Here is a 19,572-nt window from a genome sequence, read left to right on the forward strand (position 1 = left end):
TAAGATCCAGAACTGAAGTTCATGTGGGGCCCCTATAAGTATTATCAGTCCTGATAGATTGTCGACTGGCGTTGATGTCAGTCTTCAAACTGAACCACCAAGCCCATTAGACCGGTGCTCTAACCTGTTATAATATAACACTGCACTATTATAATCTACCTATATCTGTGAAGTGGTCTTGAATGACATCATGTTTTATAATCCGGACCTGCTTTGACAAATCTGCTACTTGATGCTTGGACTCTGTCAACATTGTGCTGACAGACACTCCCCTTGCAGCTTAGCTGAGCACCTACAATGCAGTGCACCGTGCCTCACTAGGAGAGATTATTATACCGTGCAGTGTTTTCCAACCTGATAATCATGGGGGAACCCTTAGGCTATGTTCACACGGGGTATTTTGCCGAGTTTTTTGACGCGGAAACCGCGTTGCAAAACTCGGCAAAAACGGCCCGAGAACGCCTCCCATTGATTTCAATGGGAGGCGTCGGCGTCTTTTTCCCGCGAGCAGTAAAACTGCCTCGCGGGAAAAAGAAGCGACATGCCCTATCTTCGGGCGCTTCCGCCTCTGACCTCCCATTGACTTCAATGGGAGGCAGGAGAAAGCGTATTTCTCGCTGTTTTATGCCCGCGGCGCTCCATGGCCGCGGGCGAAAAACGGCGCGATAATCGCCGCGAAAATCGGCGTGCAGGGAGACTAATATCTGCCTCAAAGTTCCAAACGGAATTTTGAGGCAGATATTCCTCCCCCAAAATACTCTGTGTGAACATAGCCTTAAACTATTTTTTCCTTCCTGGGAAACCTCTACTCTCATTCCTACCTCTAAGAAGCTTGTGTAATGAGAGGCAAAGCATTCTATACTAAATTCTGACTTAAAAGTGTTTTGACAAATGTCTTTGAACAAATTGAAATCCGTTTGCCATCTCTACTGTAAACGTGACAGGTGTTGCTACTGTGTTCTTGGAAACCAGTTTGCAGGGAACCCTGGTTGGGAAACACTGATAAAGTGCTTAGATCGAAACTACACCATGCAGAATTTGAATCTGCAGAGCAATGCTGGGATCTGTGAAATTACAAGTTTGCAGAAGTATGAATGCAGCTCTAAATGGAAACGAGCCAGGACATGAAGTTACATATTTACCTATGTTCAAAAAAGTTTTGCCCTTCTGCTCCTCGGGCGGTTTCTGTCCTCACTGAGCTCGCTATCAAGTGCAAAGTTTTTCCATATCAATTATACATCAAATTATTCATAACTCTCAACTCCATTTGTCATTAGATAAGCATCTCGTCCTTTTTTAAATTCCGTTATAGTAGCTGCTATTACTTACTACCTCTTAGACTAGGGAATTCCATATCTTAACTACTCTAACAGTAAAGAACCCTTTCCTATATCAATGTATGAATTGCCTTTCCTCCAAACGTAATGATTGTCCCCTGGTCCTTGGTAAAGTACTTGGAAAGAATAAACCATGTGCCAGTTCTTTATATTGAACACACATATATTTATATATGTTAATAAGACCACATTTAAACCATCCCCAATATATTTTTTACAAAACATCCCAAAACTGATTCCCATATTCTAGATGTGGTCTTACAAGTGGTCTTCTAGATGTGGTCTGTACAATTTATACAGGGGTAATATTACATTGGCATCACAGGTTTTTATCTCTCTTTTTATACACCCTAAAATCATATCTGCTTTTGCAGCTGCAGCTTGACATTGAGTGCTGCCGCTTAGTTTACCTGTAAGCAGAATACCCAGGTCCTTCCCTTGTTCTCTTATCTCCAGTTTTATTCCATTTAGTGTGTATTCATTACTACCAATACTACATCCTAAGTCCATTACATGTGTCTATATTAGCATTATCTGCTATGTTCTTGCCGATGCTGCAGCTTATCTAGGTCTTTCTGTAATATTTTACCATCAATCTGTGTTTTTAGTATCCTACAAAGTTTTGTGAAGGAACTCAAGATCATGCGGAAAGCAAAGTGTTTGTTAGCATTATATGTAGATTGTATTTAGTTGTCAGCTGGGGAATGCTCTTCAGAAGTGAAACTGCAGTGTAAATCAGGTTTTCTGAGCTCTGCGTATTATCTGGGCACCTTATTGAGTTGCAGTAAATTAGAGGACAGAGGTCCAGAGCTGATGTCAGCTCTGTGATTTGAGTACATTGCACAAGTCGCTTTTCTACTGCATAAATATAGGGAGTATCTGGTATCTGCTTGTATACACATGATCGTTGGACACTCATCCATACAGCATAGACTATAATGTCCAAATGTGCATTAGGAGAAGTAGGGGGCAAATGAAAGGGAGCATGACTACAGGATCAGGCTACAAAGGTTAATAGTCTGTTACCATGGGGATACATAGGTTTGCATAGGAGCTGTATACACAAAACGGTAGGACATTTTTTATTAATACTTTTGCTTAGTTGATTTTAGATTAGATGGAGCAATTGTGCTACAAAACAGGAATAGCATTTAAGTGTATTTGTTACTTACTTTGAGATGGGCACTACAATGTATCTGGTATTGTGGGGACTATAATGTGGCTTTTCCAATGCAGCTACTGTGAATATTGTCAGTGTGGTCGGGAAGATATGGATGGTTATGGCGTCTGAGAAAATGGTCTTGCCACTCTGTGCGTACCGTCAGTACCTCTGCCTCTTTGCTGACTCCTTTCAGGGGAAGATTTTGCAAGGTTTTATTTGCTTTATTGCCCATAAAATTTCGAATAAAAACCAAGCAGATGACTAAGGTGTCTCCTGCCGAGAAGAAGCCGGTAAGTTTCAATTGAGGTCGTGAAATGTTGGATTGCTTGTATTTAGCGGCGTCCTCGTGGGGCTCGGTGGTTTTAGGCTCCAGTAATTCCATTCTCCACAGGATTTTATACGTTTGTCGACAGTTTGTCGAAGGATTAAGAAAGTGGTTTTACAACTATTCCAAACCTACAAAAAGATTAATCAGAAACACTTTGTATAATAAATATTAGTGCAATTTTTGTTTGCCTCATTTGGGTTGAGGCATATGAAGGAATATGAGATATACACTATATGGCCAAAAGTATGTGGACATGTAAAGCAGTTGTAATGATTCCAAGGCATCAGACTGGGAACCGTCAGCTTCTTAATTGAGCAGTACAGAATGAGTTTGAACAAGGCGATCAGTAACCACATTCGGGGAACTCAACCACCGCAAGAGTTCCCACTGTGCCTTCTTGTGTCCGAGGGATCTGTGGAGGGGCTCTCTACCACATGGCCTCTCTTGTTTTTCCTAGCCACCTACGTCACCGGGGTGTACCAGATCCGACGTGGAGGACGCTCTCCTTCACCTTTTACACCTACACATGTCCTAGAGAAGGCACCGCTATCTTTCGCGTCCAGACACACTCGGTGGTACACCGGCAATGTGCCCAATACCTTAAGGCTCAGCCTTACAAGAGGGTTCAGTAAGCGAGGTGGAAAGTGTAGCGTTTACTTGACAAGGAGAAGTTCCGCCCCTTTAAGACCGCCTCGCACTTGACATTAAAGTTAACACAAACTTGCTTAAATACATACAGAAGAACTTGTAACTTGGCTAATGAGGAAATAATACTTCAGTGGTCACTTCCTGTCACTCAAAGCACCCAGTAGGAAAGTGTAGAGGGTGACAAGACTTTACGGTGGACACTAGTTACAAGTCCCTTGGATCGGGATTGTCGTTATGATTGCGCTGAATATTGATTTATATTTATGTACATTTTATTTTTCTTCTTATTTTGTATTTTTAGCTTTTATTATACATTATTTTGTATTTTGTATAGCAAATTAATGTAAGCGTTTTTAGAATAGGTTAGCATTATGTCCTGATGTTTACATGTATCTATTGTGATAAAACAGTATTGTCACTATTTAACAACATTTTTATCCTGAGGCATCTGGAGAACCGATGTATTTGTTTAATTTCCTGAATTGTTTTTTTGGGGTATTAAAACAGCCAGTGCACTTGATCCTCCAGACAGCACTGTGTTATCGGTGAACTACCCAAATTATTTTTAGTTATTGCCTTCATCTGTGGTCTACTATTAATCCATGCCTCTGGCACGGCTTTAAGGGGTTATCCGGGTTCCTAAAAGTTTTCCTAATTGCTGAAAATGACCTGAATTAAACTAAACAAGCAGTACTTACCTATCCTTTCCCCTGTCGATTCAGCGCTCACGGCGGCCCACCCGGTGATTGTTTACATGTAGGCAGCATGTGACCACTGCAGCCAATAAGAAAGATCAGCGGTGACGAATCTTATTTCTGGCATAATTCCAGAAATACAGCACATTGGCACCCTGCAATTTTGTTTAGGGGAGCGTTCGGAGGACAGAGGGAGCTTCCTCCCTCATTTCAGATGCCGCAGTCGCTATTGACCATGGCATCTCCGGAATTAAACGACTGGGATCGGAGTTATCTCCAATTCTGCCAGTGGCAGGCAGGTGTCAGCTGTATGAAACAACCGGGAAAGGTGCAGGCTCAGCTCCTGAGCTCGTGCCATATTATAACGGTGCACATCGGGTGTACATGTACGATGTATGTAGCCATGGGTTTAATATATACAAGTCAGCAATAAAGCCATTGAATTCTCAGTAGGTAATTTACTTCATATATGTATAAAAAAAAAGTGTATTAATGTGATGGTGTCTGAGAGCAATAAATTATATGAAATAACTGAATCTACCTGCAGGGCGCTTACCCATTACTTCTGATCATTTCACTTGAAGCTGCTTAATGTTACGTAACTTTTCATGCATGTAACTAATCTTCTTGTTGAATTAATTTCATTTGATGCTTAAAGGGGTTATTACATGAATCATTTCCAAACCAAAAGTCCAGAAATGCTGTTATTAGCTGTTTTAACCCCTTGGCGACATGTCAAGTAACTGTATGTGACAGCCGTCAAGGAGTATGGAGTGGGCTCATGGACTGGGCCTGCTCTGTACTCAGCTGGCTGGAATCGGAAATAACGCTGGAGATGTTTCTACATAGTGACACATTCTCTTGACAAGGGGAATGGTAAGACCTATTTGCTATTAGCCCTGGGCTACACTGATACTTTTTGTTGAATTCAAGGATTTCCTATAACAGACATGTGACTCACAGGTGGCATCTTCTCTTAATGGAGTCATTCTCTTTTCTTATATTCTCTATCCAGCCCATACCACCATGATGACTTCTACTGATAGCTGCAGTGTTTGCTGCCCATACATCTTTTCCCCCCCGCTTTTGCTGCCATGCCCACCAGATCAGATCCCTAAATACAGACCCCAGACTCCTACATTTATTATTTATTCCAGACCACAGACCAGACCCCTAAGTAAATTCAGAACCCAGGCCCATAAATTAGCTCAGACACCAGACCTGACCCCTAAATTCGTACTTCACATCCATAGGCCCCGATACAATGGCATACAGCATCCATAGACCCATACGGAGGAAAGTGTCATCCTTAGGCCCCACCATACAGTGGCATAGTCTCCATAGGACCCACACCGTGGCATAAATCATCCATAGGCTCGCATACAGTGGCATAAGTCATCCATATTCCCCCATACAGTTGAGTACATCTTCCACAACTCCCCATACAGTGGCATAATCTCCTTAGGCCCCACACAGTGCCATACATCATCCATAGGTTCATATACAGTGGCATATGTCATTCATAGGTTCCTATACAGTGGCATATGTCATCCATAGGCCCCACCATACAGTGGCATAGTGTCCATAGGCCCCACACAGTTGCATACATCATCCAGAGGCTCCCATACAGTGGAATACATTGTACATAGGCCCCCTATATAGTGGAATATCTAATCCATAGGCCCCCAAACAGTGGCATACATCATTGAAAGACTCCATACAGTGGCAAACATCATACATACACCCCACACAGAGGCATACATCATCCATAGGCCCCCATACAGTGGAATACATCATCCATAGACCCCCATACTGTGGCATAGTCTACATAGGCTTCTCACATCATCATCCCTAGGCCCCAGACAGTGTAATACGTAATCCATAGGGCCCAAAACAGTGGCACTCTTCATCCATAGGCCCCATACAGTGACATATGTCATCCATCGGCCCCCATGTTTTGGCATCCGTTGAGTCTATAGGTGTATGCGCCGGGTGATGCTGAACATGCATATTTAATATGATGTGGAAATAAAGTTCTCTTCCATTGCAAGTGAGTTTTACATACTTTCCTATGAGAAATCTGAATATTTGATAATCCAGCATACATCAGATCCCATTAATGCTGGATTAAAAGAATTTTACTGTAGTATTACTGTCATCATTAATTTATTGAAATAATTTTACTAAAGCTTCCGTTTTTCTTTCCTTTGCAGCGCTCTCCCTTCTATGATGCAGTGGGTGCGGACGCAGCAGCCGGGTGAAAGCGGAATCAATATCGTAACGGCAGATTTTGTAGAATTAGGTGACTTTATCAGTACTGTCATCAAGCTAAATTATCTGCTGGATGTAGAAGACAACACCACATGATACAAGTGCAAGAAACCTTCTTCAAAAACATGAAATGCTGCAGTGTAATTGTCTTAGCGATGTTTTATTGTACAACACAGAACTCTTCCTATCAATTCTCAATATCCATGTTGCTTGGGTCCATTATCCAGAAGGCAAATGAGGTAGTTTGATCCCAATGTCCATAGGTTGCTTTTGGTATTACAGCTAAACTCCATTGAAGTGAATGTGACTGAGCTGCAATACCACACATAACCTGTGAACAGGTGTGGCGCTGTTTTGGCATGAAAGCATCCATGTTTTTCTGTAAAAACCTTTAATGACATTAGAGAGAGGAGGGTGCACTTACATTTTATGTTATTTAATGGAATTGTGTCTTTTAAACCAAAGCATCAATATGTTTTTAGACTTTACTTAATGAATTAGACTTCAGTGGTTGTGATTTTTTTTTCTGGTTGTAGAATTGTCAATGATTTTTCCTTTAATTTCAGTGTTTATGGTAACAATAGTAAAATAGTAAAGACCCCTTAAATGTTCAGCACCTGTAGAGGAACTTGTGGGACATTCAAAAACAATCCCATGCAAATAATCCATTCAGCTTCTCGGCCAATCACAATGGGGAAAAAGGATTTACATGTGAGCACTTGCTGTACTTCCTCTTCAAAGAGGGAAGTACTTTAAACAAGTCTAAGGGGAATCATGTGATCCCTCTCAGCTCTTCTGATTGGCTACAGTACTGAATAAGAGGCGTCTTGCACTATTTCAGTACAGTGCCATCCTAGCCCCCACCCTCCCCATTGGCACTTCAGAGGGCCGGACAGTGCAGGCACATTTGGGGACCCTGTAGACTAGTGTTCTCCATCCTGAGGCTACCGAGCTGTTGAACTGCAACTCCCAGCATGCCCTGACAGCCGCAGGCTGGAGACAACTGCTGTAGATATGTGTATGTTTTTCTCTGTGATTTTATACATGCCCTAAGTCAATGGTCTCCATCCTGTAGCTCTCCAGCTATTGCGAAACTACAAATCCCATTAGGACATGATGGGAGTTTTAGTTTCACAATAAATGTATAGCTAAAGGTTGGAAATCACTGCTCTAAGTTAAAGAGGACCTGTCACCTCTCCTGATATGTCTGTTTTAGTAAATAATTGTATTCCCCATGAAATAACAATTATGGAGCACATTTTCTAGTACTCTACATTGTACTGTTCCTCTGTTATTCCTCCTAGAATTTTAGGAACAAATTGACAACTGGGTGTTACCTATTTCCTTGTCAAAGGGGCGTGTCCCTACAGTGTCCATATGTCAGCACTGATTGGATAGTGTTAGTTTGTGTAGGGACACGCACCAGACTGGTAACACCCAGTTGTCAATTTATTCATAAACTTCTAGGAGGAATAACAGAGGAACGCACAATATAAAGTTCTAAGAAAAGATGTTCCAGAATTATTATTTCATGGGGAATACAATTATTATGTCAGGAGAAATGACGGGTCCTATTTAAAGGGAGTGATTTCATACTAGCCCTAAAGATAACATCTATCTAATTCATTGCCATATAATTCACTATATGCAAATACAATTTTTGGATTTTTTTTTTCCTACATTGGAAAGACTATACATAAGTGTATGGTATATATGAAGCAAATGTGTTCTGTAAGGCTGGAGTTATTCAGTGACTGCAGCTGCCGGTGCATTGCAACATTGCGGCACATAAAACTGTTACTCCAATTGGGCACAACCCCTTGAAAACCCTAAACTACAATCAGGTTGTCCCAGACACTATAGCATTACAGCGCTGGTAAATGAGGAAACCATATAGCGCCTCTGACATTCTAGAAGAGACTGGCATTGGACTGATACAGTATATTTCTGTGTGCGGCACTTGAGTGCGTACGTTGCGGTGTGTAAGAAGCTGCGTGGTAGTTGCTTTTTTGGGTCCATTTGTATAGAAATTGATATGTTTTTGCACAATGTCAAACATCTCAATTGTACTCTAAGGATAAATGTATGATCTCTGGGTCACAAAGTGGCATATAAATAGAAGCTCATTGATGATGTCACTTTTTTTTTAACAATGTGTCTTGTATGTAACAATGATAATAGAATAAACACTTAAGGAGGTTGTATACATTGCTAGAAACGGTAGGATGGGGGGGGGGGGAGGCACAAAGCAGGCGCTTACAAAAAGTTTTGATCCCTTTGGGGCTGCTGATGATGGGATCCCCAGCAATCTACGAATGATTTTATGTGTTAATGCCTAAACAACCCTATATCATCCCCTATTACTGTTCGGTTTTGCAAGGACTGTGTAGCAGGGGTCCTTACATGGCTTGGCTAGGGCTGTTGACCTGATTAACCTTCTCGGGAATCGCTACAGTGGTGGCATTGTTGGTTCACATATATTTTGTCTATAACCCTATGGATGTATTCCAGCTGAAGAGTAGCCTGTATAAATTAGAATACTTGAATGTGTCATTAGACTCAACAAGTCTCAGTTCCTGCTTAACTTTTTGGTCAAGTATGTGGAGTAGTGGGTGGGAGATCCCATGGATGTGGTCACTTGGTATCACTAGGCCAATCATCAACCATGGTATACATTCAGCACGAAGGCGTAGATATAGGTGGTGCAGAGGGAGCAGTTGCACCTAGGCCCTGGTTTCTGAGGGGTCCTAAAGGCTCTTCTGCCACATGAGTAGACACCACTATTATAAATGACACATAGTAGGTAGGGGTCCAGGAACCCAAGTTACATCTCTGATACAGTGCATGCTGGCTTTAGAACCCTGAATAAGAGGTTGGCCCACCGCTAATCCGGTTCAGTAGCAGCTGCCGACCTGTTACTTAGAGTGTCTCACAGATTGTGACATGGTCGTATTTGATCACTTAAACCTGAATTAAAAATCTTCAACCTGGATGGTTGATGAAATAATTTGTACATTGTAAACTGAAGGTCCCACTGAAGACACCTGACCAATCCACTACTTTCAGCTGGGACACATCAACAGTGATAATGCAGTTGTTTGAGTTCCTGTGACATCATCATAATGGACACTTAGAGCTAAAGTCCGGGGAAATGTTTGGAAATTATAAAATAGAACTACTAGGATCGTGTAATATACCACAGCTGTTAAATCTTTCACTCTGGTCCCTCAAATGCAAGTTTCCATGGCTCTCTGTACGCTATAATTCCTTATCACGATACGAAATAACAACATGTCGTGTCCCTAAGCTGTACAGATGAAGTTGCCAAATGACACCCCTTTTCTGACATCACTTCCTGCTCTGCAGTGATTGGCTGAAGCTTCACCTTATAGACTTCCTGTTCTACCAGCCCCCTGTCTGCACTCTCCTCACAAGCTTGTTAATACTGGGAGCCCTCTGCTCTCTTTCAAGTAATTCCCTCTAATTTTCTGTCAAATTACAGGAGAAAGGAGCGAAAACGAAGCAGAGAGCTCTCAGCATTACCATTATTATGTGCAGAGAGCATGCAGGGGTTGGGTAAAGCAGGAAGTCTGTGGAATGCAGCTTCAGCCAATACATGGAGAGCAGGAAGTGATGTCAGAAATGTGGGTGTTGTTTTGGCAACTTCTGCTGTAAATCCCAGTAACATGTAGCAGTAATTATTTCCTTTGGTGTTAAGGACCTATAGTGTACAGATCACATTGGAAATTGCATTTGAGGGAACAGAGTAAAATAATTACCGGTCCTCCATGTTACTAATTATGAAAATGTCCCCGGGATTTTAATTTAAAGGGGCACTAAACTTAAAGTTTATCTTTCTCCATTGGCTGTGCAGTTGAATGTAATCTATTATCCCCTACATTGGGGACTGTTTTCTCCGTAACAATGGGATTAATGACAAGAAGTTCTGGCCCATTATCACTACTTTTTCTTGCATATCTCTATGTGATAGATATATGATCGGCTCTTATTAGAAGTTTTACTTTAATCATTTGTGTATAGGGTTGAGAACTCCTTCATATAACCACAACACGTATCCCATACATATATTAAAGCCCTGTTCACACAGAGTATTTTGCAGGCAGAAAAAAAAAACAGATTTTGACCTGCTTGCACTTTCTTGCCATGGTTTTCAAGGCATTTTTTTCGTGGTGTTTTTCGCCATTGAGGGCCGCGGGCAAAAAACGCAGCGAAAAACACTTTTTCTGCATCCCATTGATTCCAATGGGAGGTCAAAGGCGGAAACGTGGTAAGAAAGAACATGGCATTTATTTTTTCCCGCGAGCGGCTAAAAGCCGTCCTGGAAAAAAATGCCTCCTCCTCCCATTGAAATCAATGGGAGGTGTTTTCTGACATTTTATGGCGCTGTTTCCTACACGGTTTCTGCATCAAAATCAGCACCAAAAAATTCTGTGTGAACTGGGCCTTAGGTTGGTTAATAATTAGTGTTTAGATACAGCCTATGATATACATTAGTCTTTGACTATGAGATCTGGTGTCTTTTAAGTGTGATCTTGTTTTCAGCCCATAAGAATTACGATGGTTTTCTAGAACAATACTAATATTAAAATAGAACATCTTATTTAAAGGGGTATAAAAAAAAGTTAAAAAAAAATATTCTAAAATTAAAATAAAGACACTTTCTTGTGCACTTTTGTTTTGTTTTTCTTTCATCATCTCTTTACTGCTGCAGTAAAGTATATATCCTAATTGCTCTGGGGTTTCCATGGTAGCTTCAACAGATTAACTCTTCTGTGCGTGGAAATCCTGTCATGTGATCACTCATAAGAAAACATAACAGTGTAGGTCACATGATCTGTCCAAGCTACTATGGCAACCCCAGAGCAAGCGGAATATCTACATGACTGCAGCAGTCAGGAGATCAGGAGAAAAAAATAAAACAAGATGTATATATATAAGGAGGTATAATTGTTTTCAATTGAAAATCAATGACTATACCAACATTAGAATATCAAATTGCTGAACAATTTAAGCCCCGCCCCTGCTTAGCTCGGTAACTTCCCTCAAACACTCAAACGCCCAAATTTGAATACAAATTAGCATAAACGCCGTTTCTTATGCAGTCCAGCTTGCAGGACAGTCCTGCAAGCATCTGGACAGCTGACAAGTATGTAGCCTTCATCTTTCCTAATTCAGTGTTGTGTATTCCCACAATGATCAAAGTATTTGTAGCTTGTTTAGACCACTTGGCAATGAGTAAGTGCAATTGATTGAAACATGCATTGTTATGTCTGCTTAAATTACATCCATCAGAAAATCAATATTACGCCTTGAATATAATTCATAATCTTAGAGCTCAGTATTTAAAATGCAAAAAAAATCCATTGACTTTCATATTTCAAGGCCAAAAGACAAAGGGGGAAATGTATTATTCTTTCTACGCTAGTTTTATGTTATAGAGAAGTCACAAATGCCTCAAAAGTTGCACGTTGCGCAAAAAGATGCGACTTTTGAAGCTTTATTAAAAGTGGGCGGGCTCAGCAGAAGGGGCGGGCCTTCTGCAGCCCTAAAAACATTACTATAATTAAAAAGTAAATCTCCCCCAAAAAGTAAAGCAAGTGAAATGGTTATAAAACACTTTTGTTATCAATTATGATGGCAAAAAACTTTTATACTTTTTAATTCCAAATTCTTGTGCTATTAAATCCTCTATATATCTTTATAGTGGGCGGAGCTCCATTTTTCAGATACAGAGCTTCAATTCTCCTCCTTCACATAGCAATAAAGTCAAATGATACAATTCTGTCAACCTGCAGCAACCACTAAATGCAGCTCATTGTATATTTATAAAGCTCCCATTGAACTTAGTAAAAAAAAAATCAGCGCTCTCTAGTGGTGGCTGCAGTCAGACAGCATTTTATTGTTTAAAGGGGTTGTCTCATCACAGACACCCCCTTTCATATTAGAGCTAGGGCAGCGATCGTTTGATCACGGTTTGGCACTCAACACCCCTGACAAACAGCTGATTTTGCCAGGGGCAGACAGATATTTACCACATAGTGGCCACTACTGGGGAAATGTAGTATTACATGACAGCCATTCAAATGAACTACCAGAGCACGGATGCCGTCTATATAGGACATATGAACAGTGGTTCTTTTCATGATCCTACCTATTAAGGGCCGAGAATTTTTTGGGGTTTTTCATCTCCAGACTCTAGCTATGTGCCCTTCACCAGGGTGTACTATTATATCCTTTACTGGGCGAAGGTGTTAATTCTGATGGCAGTGTCAAGGAAACCAAGAAATATGGAGCTCTGTATTTAAAAAAAATGGAGCTTATAGCCCTATAAAGATATATTATTGAGTTATTCAGCACAGAATTTTTAACTTAAAAACGAAATGATGTTCATAATTGGAGGTTCACTTAAATCATTTTAACTAGTATCGGCTGGCCTCTGTATTGTAAATAAATGTAATATTTAGCGCTGCATATACTAGTATGCCATATAGCTTGTAATATAATTTCTAAACTGATTTGTTGGCGATCTCCGGGGCTGCAGCTACTCAGGCCGCACTGTTAATGTATAGAGCTTACACGTAGGAGACATATGTGTATAGTATGTATATATAAGTCTATGTACATAACTGTCCTAGATACTCTAATACAACAAAATCAGTGCAGATCGCTGGCGTAGAGGGGGAAGAAGTTGCAGTAACACCTGGGCTTGGCAGTATTAAAAAATGGGCAGTGTAGATTGGAGGCAGCAAACCACCATATAATTGCATAATAATTACTAACACTATATAGAGCTATCTTAAAGTGGTTCTCCCCTTTGCACAATCTCTACTTGTAACAATAAACTGTTGGGACCTCCAGCGATCGATCAGCGCCACCACAGGGGAAATGAAGAATTACATCGCCCCCATTCATATCAATGGGTTGTCTGTGTAATACAGGACAAGTCCCCGAGAGAGATGTTCTTTATAACCGCGCTCCATTCTGGCCAAGAGATGGGGACCCTGAACAGAGGACCCCCCTCTATTAATTCAGAATTCCCTAATAGGGAACATGAAAATGGGTTTTCTTAACTGGGCAACCCTTTTAAGGTGGCCAAACATACTAGATGGCTGTTGGCTGAATGCTCGATTGGCCGACAGCTATCGCTCCTGACTGCCAAATGGGGAGAGGTGAATAATACGCTACCTGATTTATCTGGCAGTGACTAATCTCCGGTGAGCACTAAGGATCGGGCATGCTAAAATCCAGCATGCCCGATTCTTTTTTCCCCTGACATCTGCCATTAGAGGAGAATCGGGAGACCCCTCCGAGAAGCTTCAGATTTTGTGGCAGCACCCAGGTGCAGAGGGTATATTACAAAGTGTAAGCACATGGACTATCTGCAGGAAACTGAATAACCCTTAGGTTTGTTAGTGAGTGTGCTTCTAATATTTCATATATAGAAAGTGTTACCAACCGAGATAACATTGTTGACATGGGCGGTTTTATCAAGTAAATTTACATAAATAGAATATTATGTACCAAGGTAAAAATGTAGTTCTCATGGGGCCCAAATAGCTACAAAACTTATAGGTGCTAGATACAATTTCTATGCATTGTCGCGTGCACAGTAGCATATCTTCCATGCAACTGCTATAGGGTCGGCAGTGTCCTAACACACAGTCATAGTGATTGCCTGTAGCCACCACTAGAGGAGTTTTTTACAGTTACCTTTGAGTTCAATACTAGCTGTATAAATCCATATACAGTGAGCTCCCCCTAGTTGTGGGTGTAGGCAGACAGAATTTTGTGATACAACTCTATAACTGTGTGAAGGAAAGCAAGGGATTTGAGCTCTATATATGGCATCCAGATCCCATTGTTGTTCCATACCGAGTGCCACTAAAATCAATGGCCTGCTTACTGAGATCTACAAAGGGATTTGGATGCTCTATAGGGTGCTGCTACAAAAAATCCATGAACACACGGGTCCCCTTAGTGTCAATTGAGTATCAGAAAATGACTTTTGGTGAATTTCATACATCTAATGTGTACGGGGTCTCCCGACTGACTCCCAACGGCAGATATCAGAGAGAACAAGGGTCAGGCATGTTAGATTTCAACATGCAGGCTGTAGTGTACATAGGAGAGAGGGGGTCCTAAAACAAACATCAAACTGGACCCCCCATTATTGTTCTTGGTTTTGCCACCCCGGACAGAAGGGCCCCTGTATTAAAGTATTTGTCTCCATTGTCACATTTGCGGCTCCATTATAGGATTTGCTAATTTCTTCTTATAGCCAATAGAATGCAATTAAAAAAAAATATTCAAAAATTTATTATTTTTCTTAAATGTTGAAATTAAAATTGTTCAAACATGAAATTCTAGTTCCCATTCTTGTGAATGTAACGTTGTAAATTTTTGTTTCCAATTTTAGTTAAACTCCTGTATAATTATTTTATGTATATTTGTATAAAATAATTTGACAATTTATTTTTTTATCATTTAAAAGAGGTAAACCTGTAATTTAATTTCACTATAAGATCTTAATTTATGTTTTCTTGTAATAAGAACTGTATGCAAATATTATTTATAGACACTTAAAGAGCACTACTCCCAATTAAAAAAAATATCGAAAAAAATAAATAAAACAATATAAAAAATAAAGTTCTTTCATTTTTTCTTCAGTCATATAATCTTGGGCTGATTCATTTCTTAATATATCTTTATAGCGATTGGAGCTCTGATTTCTGATACAGAGCTCCAAATCCCCTGCAGTCATAGGGTTACATGATAAAATTCTGTCTGCCTGGAGCCACCACTAGGGGGAGCTCAGGAGCTTATTGCATACTTTTGTATAATTTAGTTCTATGTATAAACAGCATGCAGCAAGCTCCCTCTAGTGGTGGCTGCAGGTAGCTACAATTTTTTATCATTTAATTCCATGTCTTTGCAGAACGTGTAAAGAATGTTGGACATTTACTTTAAGGGGATATGCTCTTTAATTTTTTGTGTGCTTTGGGACATTTTATTATGCTTTCATTAGAAAGAAGAGAATCTAAGATTTTCATAATGAACATGTGGCCTATGTATTTTTTGTGAATGTTTCTCAATTACATTTTAAGGAATTATTGTTATAGTAACGCAGTTTAACGCACTGTTTCTCTACATTTTGCATTTATTCTTATGATATCAAATTTTGTTATAAAATATGTTAAAAAAAAAATTATTTATTTTTTGCATTGCCGTTTTGCAAACTTGGTGTTTTGATATTGCTGTGCTATAGTTCGGGAGAAACAAAATCACCTTCATTAGGCTATCAGGATAAAGATACTTTATGCCGTATAATGCTTTGAGTTTTGTTCATTTCTTTGTGTTGTTTTATAAATAATGATAATATATTTTAGACCTCTGGAGAAAGAAAATGTAAAAATCTTAAAGGGAAAGGTTAGTTTTATTGAACCTGCCTAAAAAAATGGACCTATTGTGAATGCTATGCAAGTATTTAGTGTGCAAAAACATACACAATATAAAATAACCAAAACAATCAACAAAATATTATAATGCAATGGAAATAAAAAAAACGATATTTTAAAGATTGTGCTTTCTCCTACCAAATCCAATAATTCCTCCCATTCTGGAAAAGGATCATTCCCTGCATAGGGCAGAAGTGGGTGATTTTTCATTGTTTTTATATTAGAATAGTAGTGTCACAAAAAAGCAGCTTGTAATGAGATATAGTCGAGATGTAGCACAACACAAAATACAGCTATACAGTTCTATTCAGAGGGCCAGTACTACTTGTTTTTATTCCAAAAATATTCTTCTTAAACGGCACCCCACACTGGGTTTTGTAAACGTAAAATAAAGTACTAACATCCAAATTTAGGCGTAAGCGTATCTATCTATCTATCTATCTATCTATCTATCTATCTATCTATCTATCTATCTATCTATCTATCTATCTATCTATCTATCTATCTATCTATCTATCTATCTATCTATCTATCTATCTATCTATCTATCTCTCGCTGGACCTGATCCCAGCGGCTCTCATATTAATGGGGATTTCTGTGACGAGACAAACCCCTTAACAGTTGACAGCTAACACTGTAAAGTGTATACCAGAGCTATTATACTATGTGGATATTCAATTATTGTTATTTCTAGATAGAAAGTTCCAGCCGTACATCAGAATAAATGCGCACATGTAGGTAATTGTAAAGCATCACATTTTGGAATAAGAATTTTTTGTAACTTTGCCTTTTAGTGGTGAAATGCTTTGACATTTGATTTCTTTGTCTTGTGAACTTGTGATATTTTTGGTAGATGTCAGTATGAGTTCACGCTTGAGTGTGAGTGTCTGTCTCTGGTAAACAAGGCTGTGCCTTTTCTTTAGGAAACAAGTAAGTGTGTGCTACAAAATGTAAATGTAAAAAAACAACGTTATGGATAATATCTGTAAATTTCTATGATGAGAATGTGCATTAAATGTATAAATTTGTATTCAGTAAAAGTCTCAATAAACTTGGTACTTGTAGCTTCCTGTTCCTGTGCCGAGTGTTTCATGTGAATGCAGAGAAACATTGGGGGGAATTCATACGCCAGACTTAAAAGCATTCTCCGGGCATTTTATATTGATGGCACATCCATAAGATAGGTCATCAATATCAGATCGGTGGGGGTCCGACTTCCTGGACCACCACCGAACAACTAACTGACTGACTTAGTTTGTCGCCTTGGCCCTTTAGTTTTATAAGGCACAGTGCCTTATACCTCCATAGTTGCTCTGTCCGGGATTGCAGCTCATTCACTTGTATGGGACCGGAACTACAATCCCAGGCACAGGCACTACGGATGTGTACGGATGTGCTTTTAAACTGTCAATCAGCTGATCGGCGGGGTTACTGGGAGTCGATCCCCTACCGGCTTAATATTGATGACCTATTCTAAGGATACGATATCAATATAAAATGCCCGGAGAACCCCTTTAATATAAAGAAATTTGGAGTAAAATATCTTAAGACACTAATGCCTCTTAATAAATTAGGCTCATCTCTGGCCACGTATGAGCTGGCGTAGATTTGCACCATACTTTACACAAGTCGGCCCTGTCCCTGCCACTAAACTCCACCCACTGCTTTTGTCCGTAAATTGTGACTTTTGTGCTGTTTGAAACTTTTCTATGTAGAAAAGTTATTTACGGTCACGGCGACCCACTGGGCCGTACCGCGTAGCGGGGTAGCAGCTGGCCAACTAGGTACAAAACAATGTCTATAGTCCAGAACGGGTACCTGAGGCAATGTAGACAGTAGCAGAGACACAACTTGACTTTCACTGTAGATGGCTAGTAGATGCAGCGGAAGACACGACTTGACTTTCACTGTAGATGGCTAGTAGATGCAGCGGAAGAGACGACTTGACTCTCACTGTAGATACAATAGCACGGGATACAGGGTACAGGAAGCAGGAACGGGTAACACTGGGAACTGGAAAACACTGGGAGAACATTTGCAAGACAAACTTTAGGTATACAACAACGCTCAGGCAAGGATCAAGTGGGCAGAGCCCTTTTTATAGTCCAGCAGCCATTTGGGCTAATTATTGAGTAAAGACAGCTGGACGCGTACTGTCATTTTAAGGCCGTGCACGCGCTGGCGCGCCCGCCCTGCGGGAGACAGTCCGAGAACCCAGTAGTGAGTGCCGGCGTCTCCCTGGAGGAAGATGTCGCCGAGAACTCAGATGTCCATGGCCGGGGCCGTCAGAGGGTAAGTCTGAACGACGGCCCTCGGCCATAGACGTTACAGTATCCCCCCTCTTATGCCCCCTCTTCTTGGGGCCAGAGCGGGAGAGAGATCTCTTCACAAGGACAGGGGCATCTATGTTTTCCTCTGGCTCCCAAGATCTCCTCTGAACCAAATCCCCTCCAATCCACCAAATAAAACGTCCTTCCTCCCACTTTCTTGGTGGCCAGGAGCTCCCTCACTTCGAAAGTCCCAGACGAACCGCAAGGAGCCACTGCGGAACTAGGAGTCCTGGAGTAGCAGTTCAGGACCACGGGCTTCAGCAACGAGACATGGAAGGAGTTAGGGATCTTAAGGGTTGGAGGCAGCCGAAGCTTGTATGACACAGGATTGATCTGTAGCAGAATCTCGAAGGGACCGAGGAACCTGGGAGCAAACATGCAAGATGGCACCCTCAGCCGGATATTCCTGGAAGACAGTCAGACCTTCATACCTGCAAGAAACTGGGGAGGTTCTCATCTTCTAATGTCTGCCTTTCTCTTCATGCGGTCCACCACCAGCAGATAAGAAGATCGTGTCTGTTGCCATATCTGCAGAAAGTCCCTGAAGGTAGAATCAGCTGCTGGCACCTGGAACATCGTAGAGAAAGGCAGAGGTATTCGAGGATGTTGGCCGTAGACGATGAATGGACTGGAGGTGGTGGACTCACTAGTATGGTTATTATAAGAGAACTCAGCCCACGGGAGCAGCTGCACCCAGTCATCATGCCGTCTGGAGACAAAGTGCCGCAGACAGTTCTCCATAATTTGGTTAACCCTTTCGACTTGTCCATTGGACTGAGGATGATAAGCCGAGGAGAAGCCCAACTTTACACAGAGGAGGCCGCAGAGTGCTCTCCAGAACATCGAGGTGAACTGGATCCCTCGATCCTAGACAATATGCAGAGGCTAGCCATGCAGACGGAAGATGTGTTGAACGAAGAGGTTGGCCAGTCGAGCAGCACCCAGATCACACTGCATCCCACAGAGAGAGGCAGATCTGTGACAAAGTCCATAGCAACATGCTGCCAGGGGGAATCGGGCACAGGCAGTGGTTGGAGCAGACCGGCTGGTCTGGAGTGGGCAACTTTGTTTGGTGCGCACACTGTACAGGAGGAGACAAAGTCCATGACGTCTTTGGGCAGCGTGGGCCACCAGAACTGACGGGCAATTAGGTCTCGGGTCTTACAGGCACCCGCGTGACCTGCCAGCTTTGAACTGTGACCCTAGTGAAGGATTCTTCCTCTGTCTGCCAGACGTACAAAAGTCCTTCCCGGAGGAATGTCTCTAACTTGAAGAGGGTTAACAGAATAGATGCAGGAAGGGTCGATAATATTCTGTGGGGACTC

The 19,572-nt window shown here is 41.1% G+C and overlaps 1 protein-coding gene across 1 annotated transcript in view; it reads left to right on the forward strand.

Annotated features, from left to right (window-relative positions):
• Window positions 1-16,970, forward strand: part of PLCXD3 (phosphatidylinositol specific phospholipase C X domain containing 3) — an 82,706-nt gene extending 65,736 nt beyond the window's left edge. The window contains exon 3 of the mRNA XM_075842359.1: window positions 6,384-16,970. Within this exon, the coding sequence (XP_075698474.1) occupies window positions 6,384-6,537 (154 nt within the window). The 3' untranslated portion in view covers window positions 6,538-16,970. The remainder of the gene's footprint in view (window positions 1-6,383) is intronic.
• Window positions 16,971-19,572: the final 2,602 nt, after the last annotated feature.

Source organism: Rhinoderma darwinii, chromosome 1 (assembly GCF_050947455.1).
Source record: "Rhinoderma darwinii isolate aRhiDar2 chromosome 1, aRhiDar2.hap1, whole genome shotgun sequence".
NCBI lineage: Eukaryota > Metazoa > Chordata > Amphibia > Anura > Rhinodermatidae > Rhinoderma > Rhinoderma darwinii.